General features: G+C 39.1%; 1 protein-coding gene and 1 long non-coding RNA gene across 4 annotated transcripts in view; one reads left to right on the top strand and one right to left on the bottom strand.

Moving 5' to 3' along the window:
* Positions 1–17,453, bottom strand: part of prdm11 (PR domain containing 11) — a 65,196-nt gene extending 47,743 nt beyond the window's left edge. For 2 of the 3 annotated variants that reach the window (XM_028794305.2, XM_028794301.2), the window contains exons 1-3: positions 17,066–17,453; positions 6,406–6,511; positions 4,371–4,474 (exon numbers count right to left, since the gene is read on the bottom strand). In XM_028794305.2, coding sequence (XP_028650138.2) covers positions 4,371–4,474; positions 6,406–6,458 — 157 coding nt within the window. In that variant the 5' untranslated portion in view covers positions 6,459–6,511; positions 17,066–17,453. The remainder of the gene's footprint in view (positions 1–4,370; positions 4,475–6,405; positions 6,512–17,065) is intronic. The other variant, XM_028794302.2, reaches the window with a different exon arrangement.
* LOC127526670 (uncharacterized) lies at positions 17,246–18,730 on the top strand. Its single transcript, XR_007934096.1, has 2 exons — positions 17,246–17,373; positions 17,448–18,730. It is a non-coding gene; the product is annotated as an uncharacterized LOC127526670 (long non-coding RNA).
* Positions 18,731–20,210: the final 1,480 nt, after the last annotated feature.

The following is a 20,210-nucleotide window of genomic DNA, read 5'->3' on the forward strand; positions in this document are numbered from 1 at the left end:
TACACTTGACTTGAGCATTCATAGTTTTCATACTTTCTCTGTACGCTTAGCATTTGTTTGCTCAGAAGTTGATACGCTTGCTGCTTCCTGAGCAGCTCTTCTTTTCTCTACCCTAGCGGCCTGCTTCTTCTCTTTTTTTGTTGGCATCTTTTCGTGTTAAAACTGATTAAGTCAGTGTTTGTGTTGCAATTACTTAGAACGTTTTCCTTAATTTTTCACTGAAGCTGGCACTTAAGTCTTCAATCTGCCTCAAGAATGATTTAAGATATGAAGAGGTAGGGGAAGTGATGGCAAAGGTGGTAGGGATGAGAACAGCACCCGTATGCATGCGCCGCACGGCCGCTGCCGAGAGTCGATTGTGCAATAAAATAAAATAAAAATAGAAAGAGGAATAACCTTGGAGGTCAATCATCACCCCGAAAGCGGATAGTAGATGTCACGTAGTATATGTGTACCAAATTTCAGGTCAATAGTTCAAACAGTTTACGAACTACAGGTGATTTAATATCCTGGACAGACAAATGAACAAACACGGTAGCGTATTATATATAAAGATTGCACAGTCAAGTGATCAACTCTGGGAATGTCACATAAACAATGAAAATCAAGACAACAAAAAATATAACTTCTAGGATTCAACTTAAAATGTGAAAAAGTCATCAGAATAAGATTCTATGAATAAAAAACTTAAATAACACAAAAGTATATGCATAAAGGTGAATTTATAAAACATGAAAAAGTAGTGAGAAAAGCGCTATATAATGTAAGGAGTAATAATTCTTTAATAATCATTTTTTGTGAATGTTTCCTTTATTTTTAAAGCACTCCGCTGACAGTATTAACTGGCATGTGACATCTTCAGTCTTAAATGACGTGGCATTTCTCAACTCACTAGGGGGCACCGCCCCCTGCTCGCTTCACTCGCCAACCCCTGGTGTTGGGTAATTACAAATAGCGTGATGTATGTATGAGATATAGCATAGTGTGAAGGTGTAGATGACGCATATAGGAAGCAAAGAATAAACTGCATGGCACAGTGTAAAGATTTATTGGAAAATTTCCTTGTAGACAACATTAGTAGTAAATATGGTGTCTTGTCCTTGAATGAGTTTTCCTTGGCATGGATCATTTATAACCTTAACTATAACGTCAGATGAACGTCGAACTCATGAGAAGGCCACATAAAGTTGTCCATGTCCAAAAACGGGCTCAGAGAGGTAGATGCCAACCTTGTACATGGTTTGTCCTTGTGATTTGTTGATGGTCATGGCAAATGCAGGTTTAATGGGGAACTGTCGCCGTTTAAGTGTAAAAGGTAATTCTAGGTCAGAACTTGTAAGGTCAATTCTAGGAATCAGAACAGTATTGTTAGCATGTGATCCTGTAAGAACTTTTGCTTCAATAACATTGTGTGTCATGGTGTTGACGACTAAACGTGTACCAATGCATAAACCTTGTTTAGTGTTAAGGTTTCTTAATAGCATGATTATTGTTCCAATATTAAGGTTAAGATTGTGTTGTGGTAATCTGGCTGGGTTAATAGTGTTCAAATATTGCAAGGGGAAATTAAAATGGTCATTGTCGTCATCAGAGTCAACTTTGTCAGAGCTTAGAAAGAGCCGTGCCTCTCCAGGAAGTAATGCAATGGCTTGGTTATTTATGTGATCAACATTAATATTTTTTGGACATAATATAGTCCGTTGTGTTAAAAGGGGTATTTGGTCTAATGAGATTGTTGTTCCAAATATCTCCGTAACTAAGTCGTCGCAGATAAAGGCTTGAGGAATTGTAATAATATCTGGGTGAAGTCTATCTGTATTGGTGAGTGTCCTATCTCCCAGTTGTAATAACCAATTGTTATATTCTGGATCTGGACATCGCATGTTTTGTACCAATTGTATCTTTTGAAAGCAATGCCAAATGTGCGCGTATTTTAAGGTGGACTGAACAATAGCTGAGCGCATGGCATGTGGAACAATAGCTAAACACTGCCTAAAATCTCCTGCTAATAAAAGTACCTTTCCCCCAAAGGGAATAGTATTATTCATTAACGTTTGTAGAAGTTTATCAATGGTGTTGAGTAAGTGACTGGATGCCATTGTACATTCATCTATAATTAACAGTTTTGCAAGACGGATGTCACGTGCATTGTTACTGTTCATTTTCATAGTGGATACCGATGTTTCTGTGATTGGGACCGGTATTTTGAATAAGGAGTGACATGCGTTTTTGGAGCCGAGACATTTTTTCTTCCGCGGTTTCAGAAGAAAAGGCGCCGACGTGTATTGTTTTTTTTCATGCGGGTTCGTGTTTATGGTCCCGTTACTCGAGCCGTATCATTTTGTACCCGTGATCGTGAATTCATGACTTGTTTGTTCTTTATCGTTAGTAATATGGATAAGTAATAAGGAGGATCGCACTCACTGTTAATATGGAGCCTTTTCTGTGGTTGTACGGTTAATAGTGCATCATTGTAATGAGATTCACCTATGCTGTATAGTTTGAACGTGTTTAGATGACGTATGTTTAATACGGACTGTTCGTTTCTTCGTATTATTACCCATCAGGTGTCGCGCCTGTATATGTATTGTAGTCCGGTCTCTTGTTGTTTATGTATGACGTCGTTTGTCGGCGTGCGTCTTTTTAGAAGTGCGTGGAATGTGCTGTATAGTCTGTACGTTGATTTCAGATGCGAGTTGTAGGCGAATGCTTCTATCGTAGTATCTGCCATTTTCCGAAACACAAATCTCTTTCTGTAATATGTTGGGTTTGATGTGTGACCCTTTGAGGACTCCGTAGTCTGTCACATTTAACTGTGGTGTGGGGGTGTGAGTCCTCTTTTTCAGTACTATCTCGGGCTTGATTTGTGAAGTTTTGTGGACTCCTTAGACTGTCCCGTTTCACTGTTAGGCGGGGATAATCTGATTCAAATATGTTGTGTTGTCCGTATGTGTGGGGTTTTTGTATGATCTCGAGTGTTCGTTTTTGGTTGCTCTTCCGTTTTTGAGCCTCAATCTCAGGCTCGATGGGTGACCGTGTGTGGAGTCCGTAGTCTGTCCCGTTTCACTTTGGGGTGTGTGTCTGACTCTTCTTTTTTGTGTGATATGGGCGCGTTGCCTCATTTCTTATTTCTGTTAGTGGAGGAGTGCTTTGTGTCTCATTTCTTATTTATGTTAGTGTGTGAAATCCGTAGTCTGTCCCGTTTCGTGTGCTATGGGCTTTGTGTGGCGCTTGCGTGTGACTCCTTTTTTTTTGTGTGCTAGGGGCGCGTTGCCTCATTTTTTATTTCTGTTAGTGGAGGGGGGCTTTGTGTGTCGTGGGTCTGAATCCTCCTTTTTGTGTACGTCCCGTTTCATGTGCTATGTCCATAGTCTGTCCCGTTTCGTATGCAATGGGCTTTGTGTGGAGCTCGCGTCTGACTCCTTTTTTTTTTGTGTGCTAGGGGCGCGTTGCCTCATTTTTTATTTCTGTTAGTGGAGGGGGGCTTTGTGTGTCATGGGTCTGAATCCTCTTTTTTGTGTGCGTACCATTTCGTGTGCTATGTGGCGCTTGCGTCTGACTCCTTTGTTTTTTGTGTGCTATGGGCGCGGTGCCTCATTTCTTATTTTCCGTTGCTTGGAGGGGGGCTTTGTGTGGCGCCTGCGCACTACGTTTTCTGCGTCCACGGCCCATGTCCCTGCGTCCATATCCGGTTTACCATTCTCGTTTAGTAATATGGATCAGTTGATGCATATGCAGTGGCATGCTGTAACAAGAAAGCGTCCCTGAATGTCAAAGAATACATTAAACTGAGTAATGCTATCAACATGGAGATTAAAGAGGACAAAGTCAATAAATAAAGCTGATTTTCAATTAAGTAAACCTAATTAAGGGTCAGAGAGAGTATGGACCCATCCCTAGTAGCATTATGTGCAAGGCAATATGTCTCTCAATACTGTATAATTCAATATAAGATCTGTGAATCCTTAATTAATGCTAAATAAGAACAAATAAAGTTTTCATATTCACAGGTCATTTTACCAACAAACCATAAGCTTTTTATATACCACACTCAACACTCAAAGAAGCTTTTGTTAAGGTCTTATCACATAATACTATGTGACTAATAGATGACTATTTTGTTAATGATTTTTTTTATTCCTCCTCCAAGGCAAATGCCCTTACTATTACGCACTTAGAAACTGAAATACAGAATTAAGTCAAAACAGTTGTTACAGACACCTTCACAAGTGTAAGTAGAGTTTAATACTACACATCTCAAACAGGTAAAAAGATTATCACCCAGTTTCATAACACTCTGTGTTAAGGACTTGCAAATAGTAATGGAAAGTTGTCGCTGGGATAACAAATGTACACAGAAAAGTTCTTACACCAAAAGTCAACTTGTTGGTAGGTGTTCAGTGCTTTTGGCTCGGGTTTCACCTTCAGCTTCTTCCTAGGCTCCTCAAGTTGCTGCTTCTCCTCTTGTTTGATTCTGTAGTCAAAAAATTCAACATTCAAAATTAGTCATGTCACACAACCATTTCTTTAAAAGACCCTGTTAGTTAGTATGAAGTAATACACATCTTGCTAGATTATTCTTAATGTAAAATAAAAAAACAAAAAAACTTAGTATAACTGATATAGACCTGAATAATCTCAGGTGTTTTCTCATTTATTTATATTAATAATATGATTGTAACAACCTTAGCCCAGAACAAAGAACATCAAAAAGTCAAACCTTTATGAAAAATATGGTTTTATTATCAGAAACGATACAGGAGGGATTATCACAGAAACGTCACAAATGAATCAAACAAAGAAGAAAAAAAAACTATCTGCCCCCTATGCCAACACCTAACAAGATAATGTCCTTTTCTATTAAGTTCAGTGGCTCGGTCACCTTTCAAGCAGCCGAAACCAGTACAATGAGTACCAAATACTGTTCATTGATAGCCCTGCAACCCCTCACTCTATAAATCAACGTTCAGCCAACTATAGCCCTTGGATCATGTCCAGCCCAAGACACAGGTAGCAATGGTTAGCTGGCTTCTCTTAGAAATATATAATATTCTGGCCCTCATAAGGCGTTCTTAACAATATTATGCTTGGCTGGCAGGAGCAAGTGTAATAAGTTATCATTTGGCGCAATCCAAAAATAGTTAAACCAAACCTTTTCCATAAGAATAGTCATAGTCTGCAGCACTGTAAATTTGCATGGTTTAACTGCTTGCTTGCATGTGTCTTGCTAATGCATTTTTAAAGATATGAGTTTACACATGGCAGATTTTATCACCTACCAACAGCAGCATCTCAATCGTGCCTTCAGGCAATTTGTGCGTTTTTCAGACGATTCAGAAGAGGAAGATAGTTAACAGCTTTCCAGATGATCTCACTTCAGTTTTGGAACAGCACTGTTATTTTATCTGTTTCTGCACGCTTCCATCTTCCCAATGATCTGAGTTAACTGCCTGAAACAAAGCCTGTTTATTTTCCTAATTTTAAGAATCAATGTTAAGACAGTAGTGAGGACTTATGCACCTCAGGTTGCCATTCTTTGTTATGAATTTGAATCTCACTTTCAAGACTTTTCATCTCTTTTATCAAGTTCGTGACAAGAACAATGTCATAGATAAATCACCGTCTATTAAACTTAAAAGCTTATTGGCATTCGTTAATCAACCTTTTATTTGTTAATGTGGAAAATGCTTCAGATGTATTACAACTAAAAGTGAGCTGAACTCTAGAACAAAGTGAACTTATAAATAAGTTTACCAAAGTTTCTATGCTTGATTTCCATGAACTGCATATTACTCAGGATTTGTTCCTAAGGCTTTGTAAGTGTACTGTATACATTTGGTAATACTTACAATTTTGAACAGTTCTTTTCAAAAAATTAGAATTACTGAAAGCAAGTATAAAAGTGAATTAACAGATATAAATCTTTGCAATTATTGAATTGTTGTGAAGACTGGATTCTTTGTTTATATTAACAGTTTGAGCAATTTCATGGCTGTGACTAGAACAATGTCATAGCAAAAACACTGTCTTTTAAAATGAATAAATTATAGGCATTTGATAATGGCTTTCTTAATAGCTTTTAATTTAAAAGGAGGTTTTATAATTAAACCACATCCAGGAGCACCTATTTTGAAAACTAGTGTCTGTGAGTAACATGTGCTGCATTATCCAGGTTCATAGTCTCACCTAAATTTTATAGACATCCTGCTGTAGGAGTTATTTTTGTCAATTTGGCCCCTTCACCAAAAAAGTTTGCTGACCCCTTCACTATATAGTGAAGTGCAAATCACCAAGTGCAAATACTTTTCAATGGGCTATTTTCCATGATGAATAAACCAACATTGTACAACATTTTAACAACAAAGTAAGAACAGAATCCGAAATAATTTACTCATCAACCAATACCTTTTGCTGTAAATGGTCTCCAATTCTCTTTTTGAAGCAGTCGGCTCTTCCATAGCTTGCTTTTGTACCACCTACGGGTTCAGGCCCCTCTGCTCTTGGCCTTTAGCTGGAAAGTAAGATCATCCAAAATATTCATACCACACTTGTATTTTCAGCTATACCTTTCTGTTTCTTAAAAATGACAAAAATGGTACGTGAGCATAAGTTTGTGCATGTCTATTATAAAAAATTTTTCACACTGCATCGCCTGTTCTGGCAACAATGTATATAAAGAATCAGCCCTGTATTGGGTACCCATTCCTTACATTAGCAATTCATTTTAGTTATCAAAAAAATCATTAATAATTACAAAACAATATTGAACATAACAGTTATACCAATCAGCCATTGATTTTGCACCACAGTGAGAACCACATTAAGGAGAAAACTGAGTAGAGAATATTTCATTTCTCTATCCATAGGAAAAGACACAAGAGCTGCCCAGGTAATTACATTTAGACTTCTTGGGCTGTTGTCAGTATGTCTCCTGGACCCTAAGCATTATCACAGGATATTCTTCAACTGTTGATCTTCTCATATCCTACAACAGGATAATGACCAATTTGATGATTGTTGTGTTATAACGGGCTATCATGGCCTTCAAAACTGTAAATCTATAATGTTGGCAATAGTATGTTCATGGAAGGATCAACAGTGACATAAAGGTCTTTAGTGAGGGACCAAACAGTTACACACAGCTTGCACCCATTATAATTAACATTGTCATACTAGAAGCCTCTTCCTGGATCAATCATACTAGACCAAACTTAAAAGAATCAGGTCTTGGATGGTGTGGTCACACATGTGCACCTGGGGATCAAGCTCTGTCAAGGTAAGCAATACCACTCTGGATGACACCTGCAGTTTCAAAAGCAGCCCCAGGAAGATGTGTAGTGCTGCCTTCAGCCCAGAATGGCCCTGCCCCTTCTGGTCAGGACGCAAAAAAAAAATAAAGACATGACAGTCCCCAGAGGATGGCAGCTCATGCTGAAAACTTTGCCAACAGATATAGAGCTCCCGATGATGAGACCCTTGTTCCCTTGTGCTCTGATAATTGCAAAACCGGCAAAGATTTGTATTCAATACTGCTCAGACACTGAGCAACTTTAATTTATTAGTTTACTTTTGTTGACTAGAAACCTACTACAACTCATCCATCCATCCATTTTCCAACTGCTGAATCCGAACACAGGGTCACGGGGGCCTACTACAACTCCAATTACAAAAAGGTTGGGATGCTGTGTAAAATGTAAATAAAAACAGAATGCAATTATTTGTAAATCTCATAAACCCATATTTTTATAATATAATATAACTGGCTTGTTATCAGCGCTCAGTTCAAAAGCTTGCATCTCTGATGATATGGGGGTGCATTAGTGCCTATGGAATTGGTAGCTTAAACATCTGGAAAGGCACCTTTCAATGCTGTCATGTATATACAGGTTTTAGAGCAACTTATGCTCCCATCCAGATGTCTTTTTTCAGGGAAGGCCTTGCATAATTCAGCAAGACAATGCTAAGCTGCATACTGCATCTATTACAACAGTATGGCTTCATAGTAGAAGAGTCTGGGTGCTGAACTGGCCTGCCTACAGTCCAAATCTTTCACCTGAAAACATTTAGGGCATCATGAAATGAAAAATACAACAAAGAAGACCCAGGACTGTTGAGCAGCTAGAATCCCATATCAGACAAGAATAGGACAACTTTCCTCTTCCAAAAGTCCAGAAATTGGTTCGCCCCAATCCTCAACGTTTATGAACTGTTGTTAAAAGAAGTGGGAATGCTACACAGTGGTAAACTGTCCCAAGTTTTTGAGACATATTGCTGTTATTAAATTCAAAATGACCTTAGTTTAAGCATTTGATATGTTTTCTATGTTCAATTGTGAATAAAATATGGGTTTATGAGATTTGCAAATCATTAAATTCTGTTTTTATTTACATTTTACAGAGCGTCCAATCTTTTTTGGAATTGGGGTTGTGATTAAATGGGGTAGTCCAGTAGGTGCCCCAACCCCTATTTCTCCTGACTCCCTCACAATCTGTCCACCATTCACAGTGTTCATTGTTGTTCTGTCTAGCTGATACTCTACGCTACGAATTTTCTAAAGTACACTGAAGATGTAGGTAGCATGGCATGGTGGTGTAGCGAGTACCTCAAAGCTCCAGAGTCGGCTTCAAATCTTGGCCCAGTCAGTGTCAGTATGGAGACTCCACATTCACCCAGCGACTATTTGGGCTTTTAACTTCAGAACTGTTCTCTTCCACTCCACGCTCCCAAAGACATGGCAATAAGGTTAATTGTCATCACTAAAACAGATCTAATAGGCACCACTTTGGATTTGTGCATGTTTGGCTGGTACCCTTGTCAACCTCACAAGTAGAATAGGCACATATGTTAAGTCTGCCATTGTTTTTTTTTTTTTCTCTCCAAAAACTGTTTGTGGTTGCAACCTTGAGACTGCTCTGCAATCTGCATGGAGGGGTCTTACACCTGAAACCAACTACTGTCCTATACTATAGACCTGCATTGAACAATTGTCTGCCATATGTTATATGTAACGCCTAAAATGGACAGTGAAGCAATGAAACTCAATAAATTAATCATAGATGCAGTGAGACAAGTAATTTTCCAGACAGGACATCCTTGTGAATAGATCACCAAGGGCAGACATGAGTGGTTTAATCTTTAAAGTTAGATATCTTCATTTCTGAAACTGTGAATGAATATATTAAAGAAATACAATCTTATTCTTGTATAAAAAAGAAATGACATTACAGTAGAAGTTTCAGACATTATAATATTTATTTATTTTATATTTATATATTTTTCCAAATATTATATACTATAGTTCACCAAGAAAAAAGTATTGCATACATATACAGATTATACAAAATTGTTCTTATTTTCTTGCCTCACACGAACATTTCAAGATTTTACTTTTTCACCTATTATAACTGTACTGTTACATCTAATTATTTCAAGCAGCAAATCTGTTACAATATATTTGAAGTATGTTATGTCTTACTGCATCTTTAAAAATAATTTTTCACTGGTCTGCTGTATATGTGGCTTATCTGCATGCACTTGTAGGAGCTTCTGTTCATAATGTTAAACATGAGATCAAAGCAATGTAATAATGCTTCAACTGCTGGAATAACCACCAGAGAAGTGGCTTAGAAAATAAATGGATTGATGGACAGAACATTGTTAAACATTTTTGGATTTATAGCTGTCGTTTGGACCGGATATTAACTTGAACATGAATGGCTAAGGTGGCGTGGGAGGACATTGAAGACCAGACAGGTAGAGATAGGTGGATCACAGTCACAAGGTAAAGGGTGCACTATCCAGGGGCATCAATCCCAGAATTAGAAGTGTCAAACCGTTTTCAGGCCCTTGCAGAGCTGGATGGTATCTCTGATGATTCTGAGGTGATAGGCAGGAATAAGGATCTGCAACGGGCCACCTCAAAACCAGTTTCCGGAAAGAGAGAGGTAGGGATAGTTGGGGACTCAATCATTAGGGGGATTGAAGTGCAGGTTTGCTCCAGAGACAGAGAGTCTCACATGGTGTGTTGCCTTCCGGGTGCACAGGTGGGGGACCTCCCTGGAAGGGTGGATAGGCTCTTGGCCAGAGCAGGGGTGAATCCAGTTGTCATTGTCCATGTTAGAACAAATGACATACATAAGGGTAGTCTGTCAGTTCTGCAATCCTAATTCAAAGAGTTAGGTGCCTGACTGAGGAGCAGAACTGGCAAGGTAGTCTTCACTGAAGTTCTGCCTGTGCCAGGCACCAGTCCAGGAAAGACTGATGAAATTAAAAGGCTTAATGTGTGGCTCAAATCTTGGTGCAGGGTAGAAGGATATAGCTTTATGGGGCATTGGGACTCCCTTTGGAACAGATGGGACCTGTTCTGTACCGGTGGGGCACCAATGTATTGGGGAGGCATATGAGTAGGCTAGTCAAGGAATGTTTAAAGTAGGGAATGTGGTTCGGGGGCTGGGCAGGGAACTATACAAGGAGGAACAACCAACAGTGTAGAAATAAAACCCAACATTTAAATGTAGGAGTAACACATTAAAAATAGCTTGTCTTAATGCTGGAAGTGTCAAAAATGAGGCAAGTAAGTTGGAGTTGCATGTAACTGAGCACAATTGCGATATTATAGAAATAATGAAAACCTTGCTAAAAAACAAAGATGGGGATGTGTATAACATAGAGGGATAAACATGTTTAGGAAGGATAGACAAAACTGAAAAGGAGGTGGGGGTGCTGTTTATGTCAAACAGAATTTAAATGTAAATCCACTTCAGTTGGACGAAGAGCCCCATCTTAGTGAAGATATGTGGCTTCGCCTGGAAAACATTAGGGAAAGAGGCCTTATTTTAGGAGTGTGTTACAGACCGCCAAATGCAGACAGTAATTTCAACACACATCTTTATAGTAATATTAAAAAGGCAAGTTTACAGGGGGATATTATAATCATCCATCCATCCATTATCCAACCCGCTATATCCTAACTACAGGGTCACGGGGGTTTGCTGGAGCCAATCCCAGCCAACATAGGGTGCAAGGCAGGAAACAAACCCCAGGCAGGACAATTTAGGATCGCCAATGCACCTAACCTAACCTGCATGTCTTTGAACTGTGGGAGGAAACCGGAGCAACTGGAGGAAACCCATGCAGACACAGGGACAACATGCCAACTCCACGCAGGGAGTACCCGGGAAGCAAACCCAGGTCTCCTAACTGTGAGGCAGCAGCGCTATCACTGTGCCACCGTGCAGCCCTATAATCATATTATAATCATGGGGGACTTTAATTAGCTGAATATTAACTGGGATAACCTTGCAAATGGCGGAGCACAAGAGCAGGAGTTTTTAGAAGTAATCAGTGCTTGTTTATTAACACAGTATTTTAAAGCACCAATGAAGGGTAAAACTTCTCTGGATTTAGTATTTTGTAATAATCAGGATAGAACTGAGGGTGTAGAGGTGATTGAACCACTAGGGTCAAGTGACCACGATATAATACAGTTCTCATTGTTTTGTAACAGTGTGAATGCAAAGAATAAAATTGTTAAGTTTAACTTTGGTAGGGCAAATTTTGAGCAGATGCGACAAAGTCTAAGGAGGTTAGACTGGGATAAGCTTTTAAGTGTGGAGACAGTGGAGACACAGTGGAACAGGTTTAAAATGTTTTATATGGAATGCAGGACAGGTACATACCTAAATCTGGAATTAATAGGAAATTAAAAAAAAACTCTGCAGTGGGATAATAAAGAGTTAAAAAAGAAGCTGCAAAGGAAAAAACAGTTGTATAAGGCATGTAAGACTAATAACTCCAAAGTGAATTGTAGGGCATATGAGAAAATGAGGGCAATCATTGAGAAGGATATTAGAGGGGTTAAAAGACAGTTGGAAAGGAATATAGTAGATAAGGCGAAAAACGACCCTAAGAGATTCTTTCAGTATTTTAGTAGTAAAAGAACAGTCAAGGAGGTGGTGAAGTGCAGCAGGAATAGTAAAGGTGAATTAATAGATGCAGAGAGTTAAATACAGTAGCAGACACTCTAAACTTGCGTTTTCTGAGGTCTTAATAAGTGAGGAAGTGGATAACCTCCCAGTGGTAAATGGGACTACTAATGAGGTACTAAGTGATTTGCAAATTGCAGAGGGAGAAGTGCTGCTCAGATTAAATAGGCTGAAATCAAACAAATCACCAGGACCAGATAATATTTACCCTCAAGATCTTAAGGAGGCTAGCGAGTACATATATAAACCATTGACACATATTTTTAGGAAGTCACTGTGCATTGGGGAGATTCTACAGGACTGGAAAATGGCAAATATTATCCCGTTATATAAAAAGAGTGACTAGGGAGGTCCATGCAACTACAAGCCAGTAAGCTTAACATGCATCACAGGAAAATTAATGGAAGGAATTACTAAGGATAAGATTGAGCAGCACATGGCAAGTACAGGATTTTTTCTGAACAGACAGCATAGGTTCAGAAGAGGGAGGTCATGTTTTACTAAGATGCTGGAATTCTGTATATGATCAAAGTGGAGCTTATAATATTATTTATCTTGACTTTCAGAAAACAATAGATAAGGTGCCACATGAGACCATGGGCATCAAACTAAAAGAAGTGGGAGTTCATGGTGATGTTTGCAGAATTGGCTGATGTTAAGAGTGGTGTTCCACTGGGGTCAGTGCTAGGGTCCTGCTATTTTTAATATTTATAAAATGATTTAGATAGAAATATAATTAACAAGCTGTTAAGTTTGCAGATGATACCAATATAGTGGATTGGCAGATAATTTGGAATCTGTTAAATCATTAAAGAACTTGGACAGCATACAGGCTTTTTGTGCCAGGTGAAATTTAACGCGAGTAAATGTAAAGTATTACAAATAGGAAGTAAAAATGTTAGGTTTGAATACACAATGGGAAGTCTGAAAATCAAGAGTACACCTTATGAGAAGGATTTAGGAGTCGTTATGGACTCTACGCTTTCAACTTCCCGACAGTGCTCAGAAGCCATTAGGAAGGCAAAAAGTTGTTAGGTTATATAGCACGATGTGTGGAATACAAATCCAAGGAGGTTATGCTCAAGCTTTATAACACACCAGTGAGGCTTCATCTGGAGTACTGTGTGCGCTTTTGGTCTCCAGGCTACAAAAAGAACATAGTGTTAGGTAAAGTCCAAAGAAGAGCAACTAGGCTGATTCCAGGGCTACAGAGGATGAATTATGAAGAAAGATTAAAAGAGCTGTGCCTTTTCAGTTTAAGAAAAAGATTAAGTGGTAACATGACTTAAGTGTTTAAAGTTTTGAAGGGAATTAGTACAGTGGATTTAATGAGTTTATCAAGAACATAGGAACACAGCTGGAAACTTGTTAAGGATACATTTCGCACAAACATTAGGAAGTTTTTCTTTACACAGAGAACCATGGACACTTGGAATAAGCTACTGAGTAGTGTGGTAGACAACAGGGCTTTAGGGACTTTCAAAACTAGACTAGATGTTTTTAGAAGAATTAAGCGGATAGGACTGGCAAGCTTTGTTGGGCTGAATAGCCTGTTCTCATCTAGATTGATCTAATGTTCTAATGAACATTTATGGACATCATTCTGGCTTCATCTGAACACTTGCCAACATTATGATTTGTTGAATGTATGAAAACTTTACTTATAACACATAAGCAAAACTACTGAAAACTACTTTTTTCTAAATCTATTCCCAGCTCCTTAAGTACCACCTGAATAACTGAATTATGGCATTTACAATAATTCTCACAATAAACATAAACACTATTGCAACTCATAAAAACTGCCCAGTTGATAAGCGATGCTCAAAGAACTGTTCCACCTATTGCTTCTAACATGTACTTGTACAAATGGCATTTGCTTTACATAGAGGACATTTAAGTTCAGGACAGTACAGCATAATAGCAGGTAGCATAGCCACCCCAGAGTCCAGTTGGAATATATTTTTAATGAGTTTTGATATACAAGCTATGTTAGCTTATTCTTCGTCTGTAAAAAAAAACTGCATTCACACTATAGTTCAAATACATAGTATTGAATTGATTATTAATAGGTAATTCTAAATGTTTTAAGTGATGGACTGAAAAATCTATTTTACCAACACAGGCTCTGATTCCACGTGACTGATGAAGGATTGGCTGTAGAAAAAAGAATGAACAGGTAACACCACTTACTTAAATACATCTGCAATGTATAAAGAGTCAGAACCACTTAATGAAGGTCAGCAGACTAAAGCTTTCATATCTGTGACTCATCCATTCCTTATATAACCATGTATAATCAGTTTAATAAATAATTAATTGTACTAATTATGTTTGCATTACCTTGACAATTCCAAATGCTGACTTCTAATGAAAAATTAAATGACTAATTTATCCTGGCACCAGGAGCATGCTCTGGATTGCTTTTCATACATGCAGTGGCTGCCAATGTAAAGTACAAGCCGTACATTCCTACAGTACACAACGGCCCAGTCACTTGAAAGGTATCACATGACAACAAGTTTAATAAACTTCAATGGAATTGGTCTTTTCAGAACTGTAGCATTTTACCTTTGAGATTAATGGGTGATGGATTAAATACAAAATAAAACATTACTGTGAATAGTGAGCATTGAGCCCATAGCAGAGTTTTTCCTTATGTAGCATTACTTGGAAAAAGTCCTTATTATTTGAATTCCTGAAATTACAAAAACTGTGAGCATCACTGTGATGCGATTAATGCCCATAATAATCTGTAACTCTCCATTCTGGATAGAAGTGTCTTCTGCAATTTCTGAATGCTCTCCAAATGTTTGTGTGTATTGAATGTCCTTGGATGCTAATGTCAATGACCAGAAGTTCATGGTTGAAGGAAGAGATGGAGCCACTAGGAAGCTACATCATCTCAGCTGTATAGAAACCTTTGTTGATAGGCAAATGAGGGTGGCAGCTTTGTGGAGTTCAAACAAACTGAAGGTTTAAGTTATAGACAGAAACTAGGCTAAATGGGCAATCTGTGGCAGGGTGGTGACTGGTTTACACCACACACCTACCTTCATCCAAGTGATAAAATAGCCATTTTAGCATAAAACACATAACATCTGACTCCGTGTCTCTGGTGTCTTTCATGAAAAATAGTTGTTCTGTCTGATGATGCTCAAATGTACAAAACTGAAAACTAAAGCCATTCTGCTACCTTATCTGTGTGTGATGTAATTTGCATATTTCAGATATGCATATTCTAATTGAAAGCTTTTATCATAGCCCAGTGCTTCCTCAATTCGGTCGTGTGGACCCACTGTGGCTGCAGGTTTTTGTTCCAACCAGATTCATAATCAGTAACAACACCTGATAACACTGATCTCATTTAATTAGCTGGTATTTTTTTCTCTTATTCTACATTCAGAAAAGCACAGCAGCATTATTTTTACATTTATAAGACATTGAGAAATACATCTGCTTTTGCTATAGATTTATTGATTTCATTATATTTTGCCCTTTCTCTGTGCAGTTTTCTCCATTCATTGTACCTTATTAATGACAATTAAAAATGAGCAGAGCAGACACCCAGGCAAACAACACTGAATAATCAAAGGCTGCAACTATTTTAGCATCAGACCCATTAATTAGTAAATGGTGGATTAAACAATTTGAACACCTGGAAAAGTAGAATGAAAATCAAGAAGAAAAAATTATTAAAAAGAAAAAAAATACATTATTCACATATAACTGCTTGGTACATATACATATATATATATATATATATATATATATATATATATATATATATATATATACATACACACTGTATATATTTTACCAAACTTAGTTTTCTAATTTCTAGATTGTTCCCAAAACAGAAATTGGGAAATAACAGTTCACTTAATTAGCCCAGGAGTCCAATTAAAAACAAGCTGGCTGGAACAAAAACCTGAAGCCACAGTGGGTCCCCAGGACCGAGTTTGGGAAGCACTGTCATTGCCAATTTGCTCAATAACCGTTATAGCTGCGTGCATCACATATTATATTTTAGCTACAGTATATGGCTGACAAAGCAGAAATCAGCTCCGGAGGAGATGCGATTTCATCACAGGACCCATTTGCAAAACATGATAACACGTGCATATATAAGATGAGAATGGCACGAAAAGCTAAAGTTGGAGACAAAAAAACAGCTTAATCGTTTAAAAATATGAGACCACCTGTCCGTCTCTATAGTTTCCTTCTAAATCATACACGTTTTAATAAATTCAATCAAATAGAGCTTGTGTTCTCCGTAAATTGACACTGCATTAACTTTTTTTTACAGTTCTGAGATCAGAACAAAATATAACAAAATCAAGTCAATAAATATATGCAGCATATAATCAATAGTTCAAACATTTAGCTTTATTTGCACTTTCATAAACAATTATAAAAATAATTTTGCGCATTTCACTTTGCACTTTCATTTTTTAGCAGCGTCAGTGTGTACCTCTTTAAATCTGACAGTGAAAAGTACGGCGTCATGTTTTTAATTAAAGGCACTCCCCTCCACAATTAAGAACGTCATACTATAAGCATTAAGAGCACAGGCGATGTTGTAATTAGGCTTATCACTTGGAAAGGTCAATTGATCACTGAAATTGAAGAAAAAAAAAGTTGAGGGTAATAATTTGCGTTATCAATGTATTTAGTGGTTTCGTCTTGATCCTGTGCCACTAGTATACACTACATTTATCAAAAGCCTACCGATTCTTTATACAGTATGTCTCTTCGAATAGTGTTTTTTTTTCTTGCCCCTCCGCGGATTTAACGGGTTTGAGGATGTCGTTATCTTTTTCGCTAAGTCTTCTTCCCGCCCACTCTTTTCTCTACGCGGGCCGCTAACGTCACTTAACACCTCCACCTTTTAAAGTGAATACCAACTCTAAAACCCTCCCCTTTACGTCACCCAGCCCGTTTCCTAAAATGCTTCAAGTATGATTCCTGTGCGTTGATTGGTTGACGGTGACGTCAGTTAAAGAGACGGGGCTATATTTTTAACAAAAGCAGCAACAACAAGAACAGGGGCGAACTCAGTCGTTTAGAAAGTGGCGTACCTGCGAAGTTTCGACTGTTGCGAGCCTGGGGCACTTCGATAGCTGCCCTGTCGATCGTTGCCGTCTTGTGTGGCCGTTTTTTTCTCAGGATGTCGGCCTCAAGCTGTCCCAACTGCTGTCCACAAGCTCCTGGCGAGCTGCCCGCTTCTTTCAGGAGCCATTTGTATTGGCCACATTGGCTACTAGACAGAGTGACTCACCTTCCCTTTTGTGCAGCGCTCCGGTACGGAGACGTGGTCCCCGGGCCCCGCTGCACTGCTGTTGGGCTCCCCGCCCGCCTCAGTGAGGCGCCGCTAGTCCTGGGCGAGGTAAAGTTTTCATTGGGAACAATTCCGCGAGTCAGCCGCTTCTCGCAGCTTTGACCACCATCTTTTTATTACAGGAAATGACATGGAAAACGGAAGAAAGACGCTCGAGTCCAGGCACGGACCCCCAAATGAGGCGAGCAGGGCGCGTGGCTTTCAAAGTTTGGCGACACCGGCCCTTCACTTTCACCCCGAGGGTGGGGGGATCTGTGCGTTGCATGGCAGGTCGAAAGCCGCTGGGCTGTGCGGCTGAAGCACGCGCGTGCGTGGGATCGGAGGGGCGGCAGAGGGCATTGCCTCTGGCAGGCATGTAGTGTGGCCCCAAGGGCCATTGCTGAAAATTGCTTTTAAAGGGGTGAAGAAAATTTGCACAGTTAACACATTCTGGTAGTGTAACGTTAGAACTCGAAGATGATGGTTTGATATTACATGACTAGTTATATACTGTACACTCAAGTGGCAAATTATTAGGAACACTACTAATACTGGAAAGGGGATCATTTTGCTCCCAAAACAGCCCTCTATTCTTTGTGGCTTGAATTTCACAAGATGTTTGTAACATTCTTTAAAGAAGCTTGTCCATGTTGACATGCAGTTTCTGCAGATCTGTTCAATCACATTCCAAAGCTGTTCAATTGGATTCAGATCCAGTGATTGGGAAGGCCACTGAAGAACACTGAACTCATTGTCATGTTTATGAAACTAGTTTGAGATGGCTTTTGCTTCGTGACATTTTGCATTATCATAGCAGCTGAAAGAAGATGATGATACTAGAAGTAGCTTTTAGAAGATGGGTCAGTAGTGACCAAGAAGGGATGCACATAGTTTGCAACAATACTCAAATAGGCTGTGGTTTTCAAGAGATGATTGATTGGTATTAATGGCCCTAAAGTATGCCAAGAAACATTCCCACACCATTACACCAACACAACTAGCCTGGATTGTTGACACAAGACAGGCTTGGGTGCATGTATGCAAAATTCTGTCCGTACCATTTGTTTGCCTTGGTAAAAGCTGAGATTCAGCAGACCACACATTTTCCAGTCTTCAGCTGTCCAGCTTTTGCTAGAGCCTCACCTTTCTGTTTTTGGCTGACGGTAGTGGAATCTAATGTGGTCTTCTGCTGTTGTAGCCCATCCAGCTCACAATTTCATCTGTTGTACATTCTGTGATATTTTTCTTCTCACCGTAGTTTTACAGAGTGGTAATTCGAGTTGCTGTAGCATTTCTGTCTGCTTGAACCAGTCTGTTCTCATCCAACCTCTCTTATCAGCAAGGCAGTTCTGTCCCATAGAACTACCATTCACTGGTGTCCTTGACTGCTTAGAAAGGCGCCTTGTGTAAATAAAATTTATTATTACTGGATGGGTTTTGTTTTTTGCACTGTTCTGAGTAAATACTATAGACTGCTGTCATGAAAATACCAGAAGATCAGCATTTGCAGAAATACTCAAAAAAAAAAAAAAAAGCCCGTTTGGCACTAACAGACATGCCATGGTTGAAATCTCTGATCACATTTTTTTGCATTCTGGTGTTTGATGTGAACATCAACTGAAGCTCCTGACCTGCATCTACACTCATGCCACATGATTCTTGGTGATTTCAACATCCATATTGACACCCCCACATCTAAACTGAGGAATGAATTCCTGTCCTTACTGGACTGTTTTTGACTTGACACAACATGTTGATTTTCCAACCCATTGTGGCGGTCATATATTGGACCTGATCTACACTTCTGGACTATCTGTTGCCAACATTTACAGCACTGATTTGGGACTCTCTGACCATAAAGCAGTATTTTTCACTGTCTCATTACCTCTCCCACCTCTTACCTGTAAACGACAAATTTCTTACAGAAACCTTAAAAATATCTGTCCCTCTATCCTTTCTGGATCCATTTCTGATCTTTTACTGTCTGCACCTATTCCACCAACACTAGATAGTTTTGTTCACCACTATAACACAGCCCTTCACTCAGCATTAGATAAAACAGCTCCTTTAAAACATAAGGAGGTTTCCTTTAAACGCTCAGCTCCTTGGTATAACTCAGAATTGCGATCTATGAAAGCAGCTGGCCGACGCCTTGAGAGAATGTCACGTAAGACTGGCCTCACCGTGCACATCCAGGCTTTCTCTGACCACCAAAGAGCTTACAGAGAAGCACTAACTTCTGCCAAGAACACCCATTATGGCAGAATAATAGAAAGTAGCCATGATAACCCAAGGGTTTTGTTCTCTGTAGTTAATAAACTACTCGAACCCCGCATCTGGTCCAACTACCTCTTCTACTGAAGTCTGTGAGGAATTCCTCCACTTTTTCCGTAACAAAATTAAAGATCTAAATAATTCAACTAACATAAATATATCATCTGTTTATATCTCTCCCTGTTTTCCCACTCCATCCAGCTCCTTCTCTAAGTTCTCACCAGTCACATCTGCATCTGTTAATAACCTGCTTTGTAAGATGAGGCCGACTACTTGTGTACTGGACCCCATCCCCACCACACTACTTAAATCCTGCCTTCATGCCATAATCCCGACTGTTACAACAATAATAAACTCATCCCTTGACACTGGCTCTGTGCCGCTCACTTTTAAAATTGCTTCTGTAACCCCGTTAAAAAAGTCTGGCCTTGATGCTGACAATCTTAACAATTTCCGGCCTATTTCCCACTTACCTTTCCTGTCAAAAGTTCTTGAGCGTGTTGTAGCTTCCCAACTCACCAATTACCTAACCTCTAATAATTTGATGGAACCCTTTCAGTCTGGTTTCAGGGCGCGGCACAGCTGTGAAACTGCTCTGCTACGGGTAACCAATGATTTGCTTATGGCAGCAG

Source organism: Erpetoichthys calabaricus, chromosome 2 (genome assembly GCF_900747795.2).
Source record: "Erpetoichthys calabaricus chromosome 2, fErpCal1.3, whole genome shotgun sequence".
In the NCBI taxonomy this organism is placed as follows: domain Eukaryota; kingdom Metazoa; phylum Chordata; class Cladistia; order Polypteriformes; family Polypteridae; genus Erpetoichthys; species Erpetoichthys calabaricus.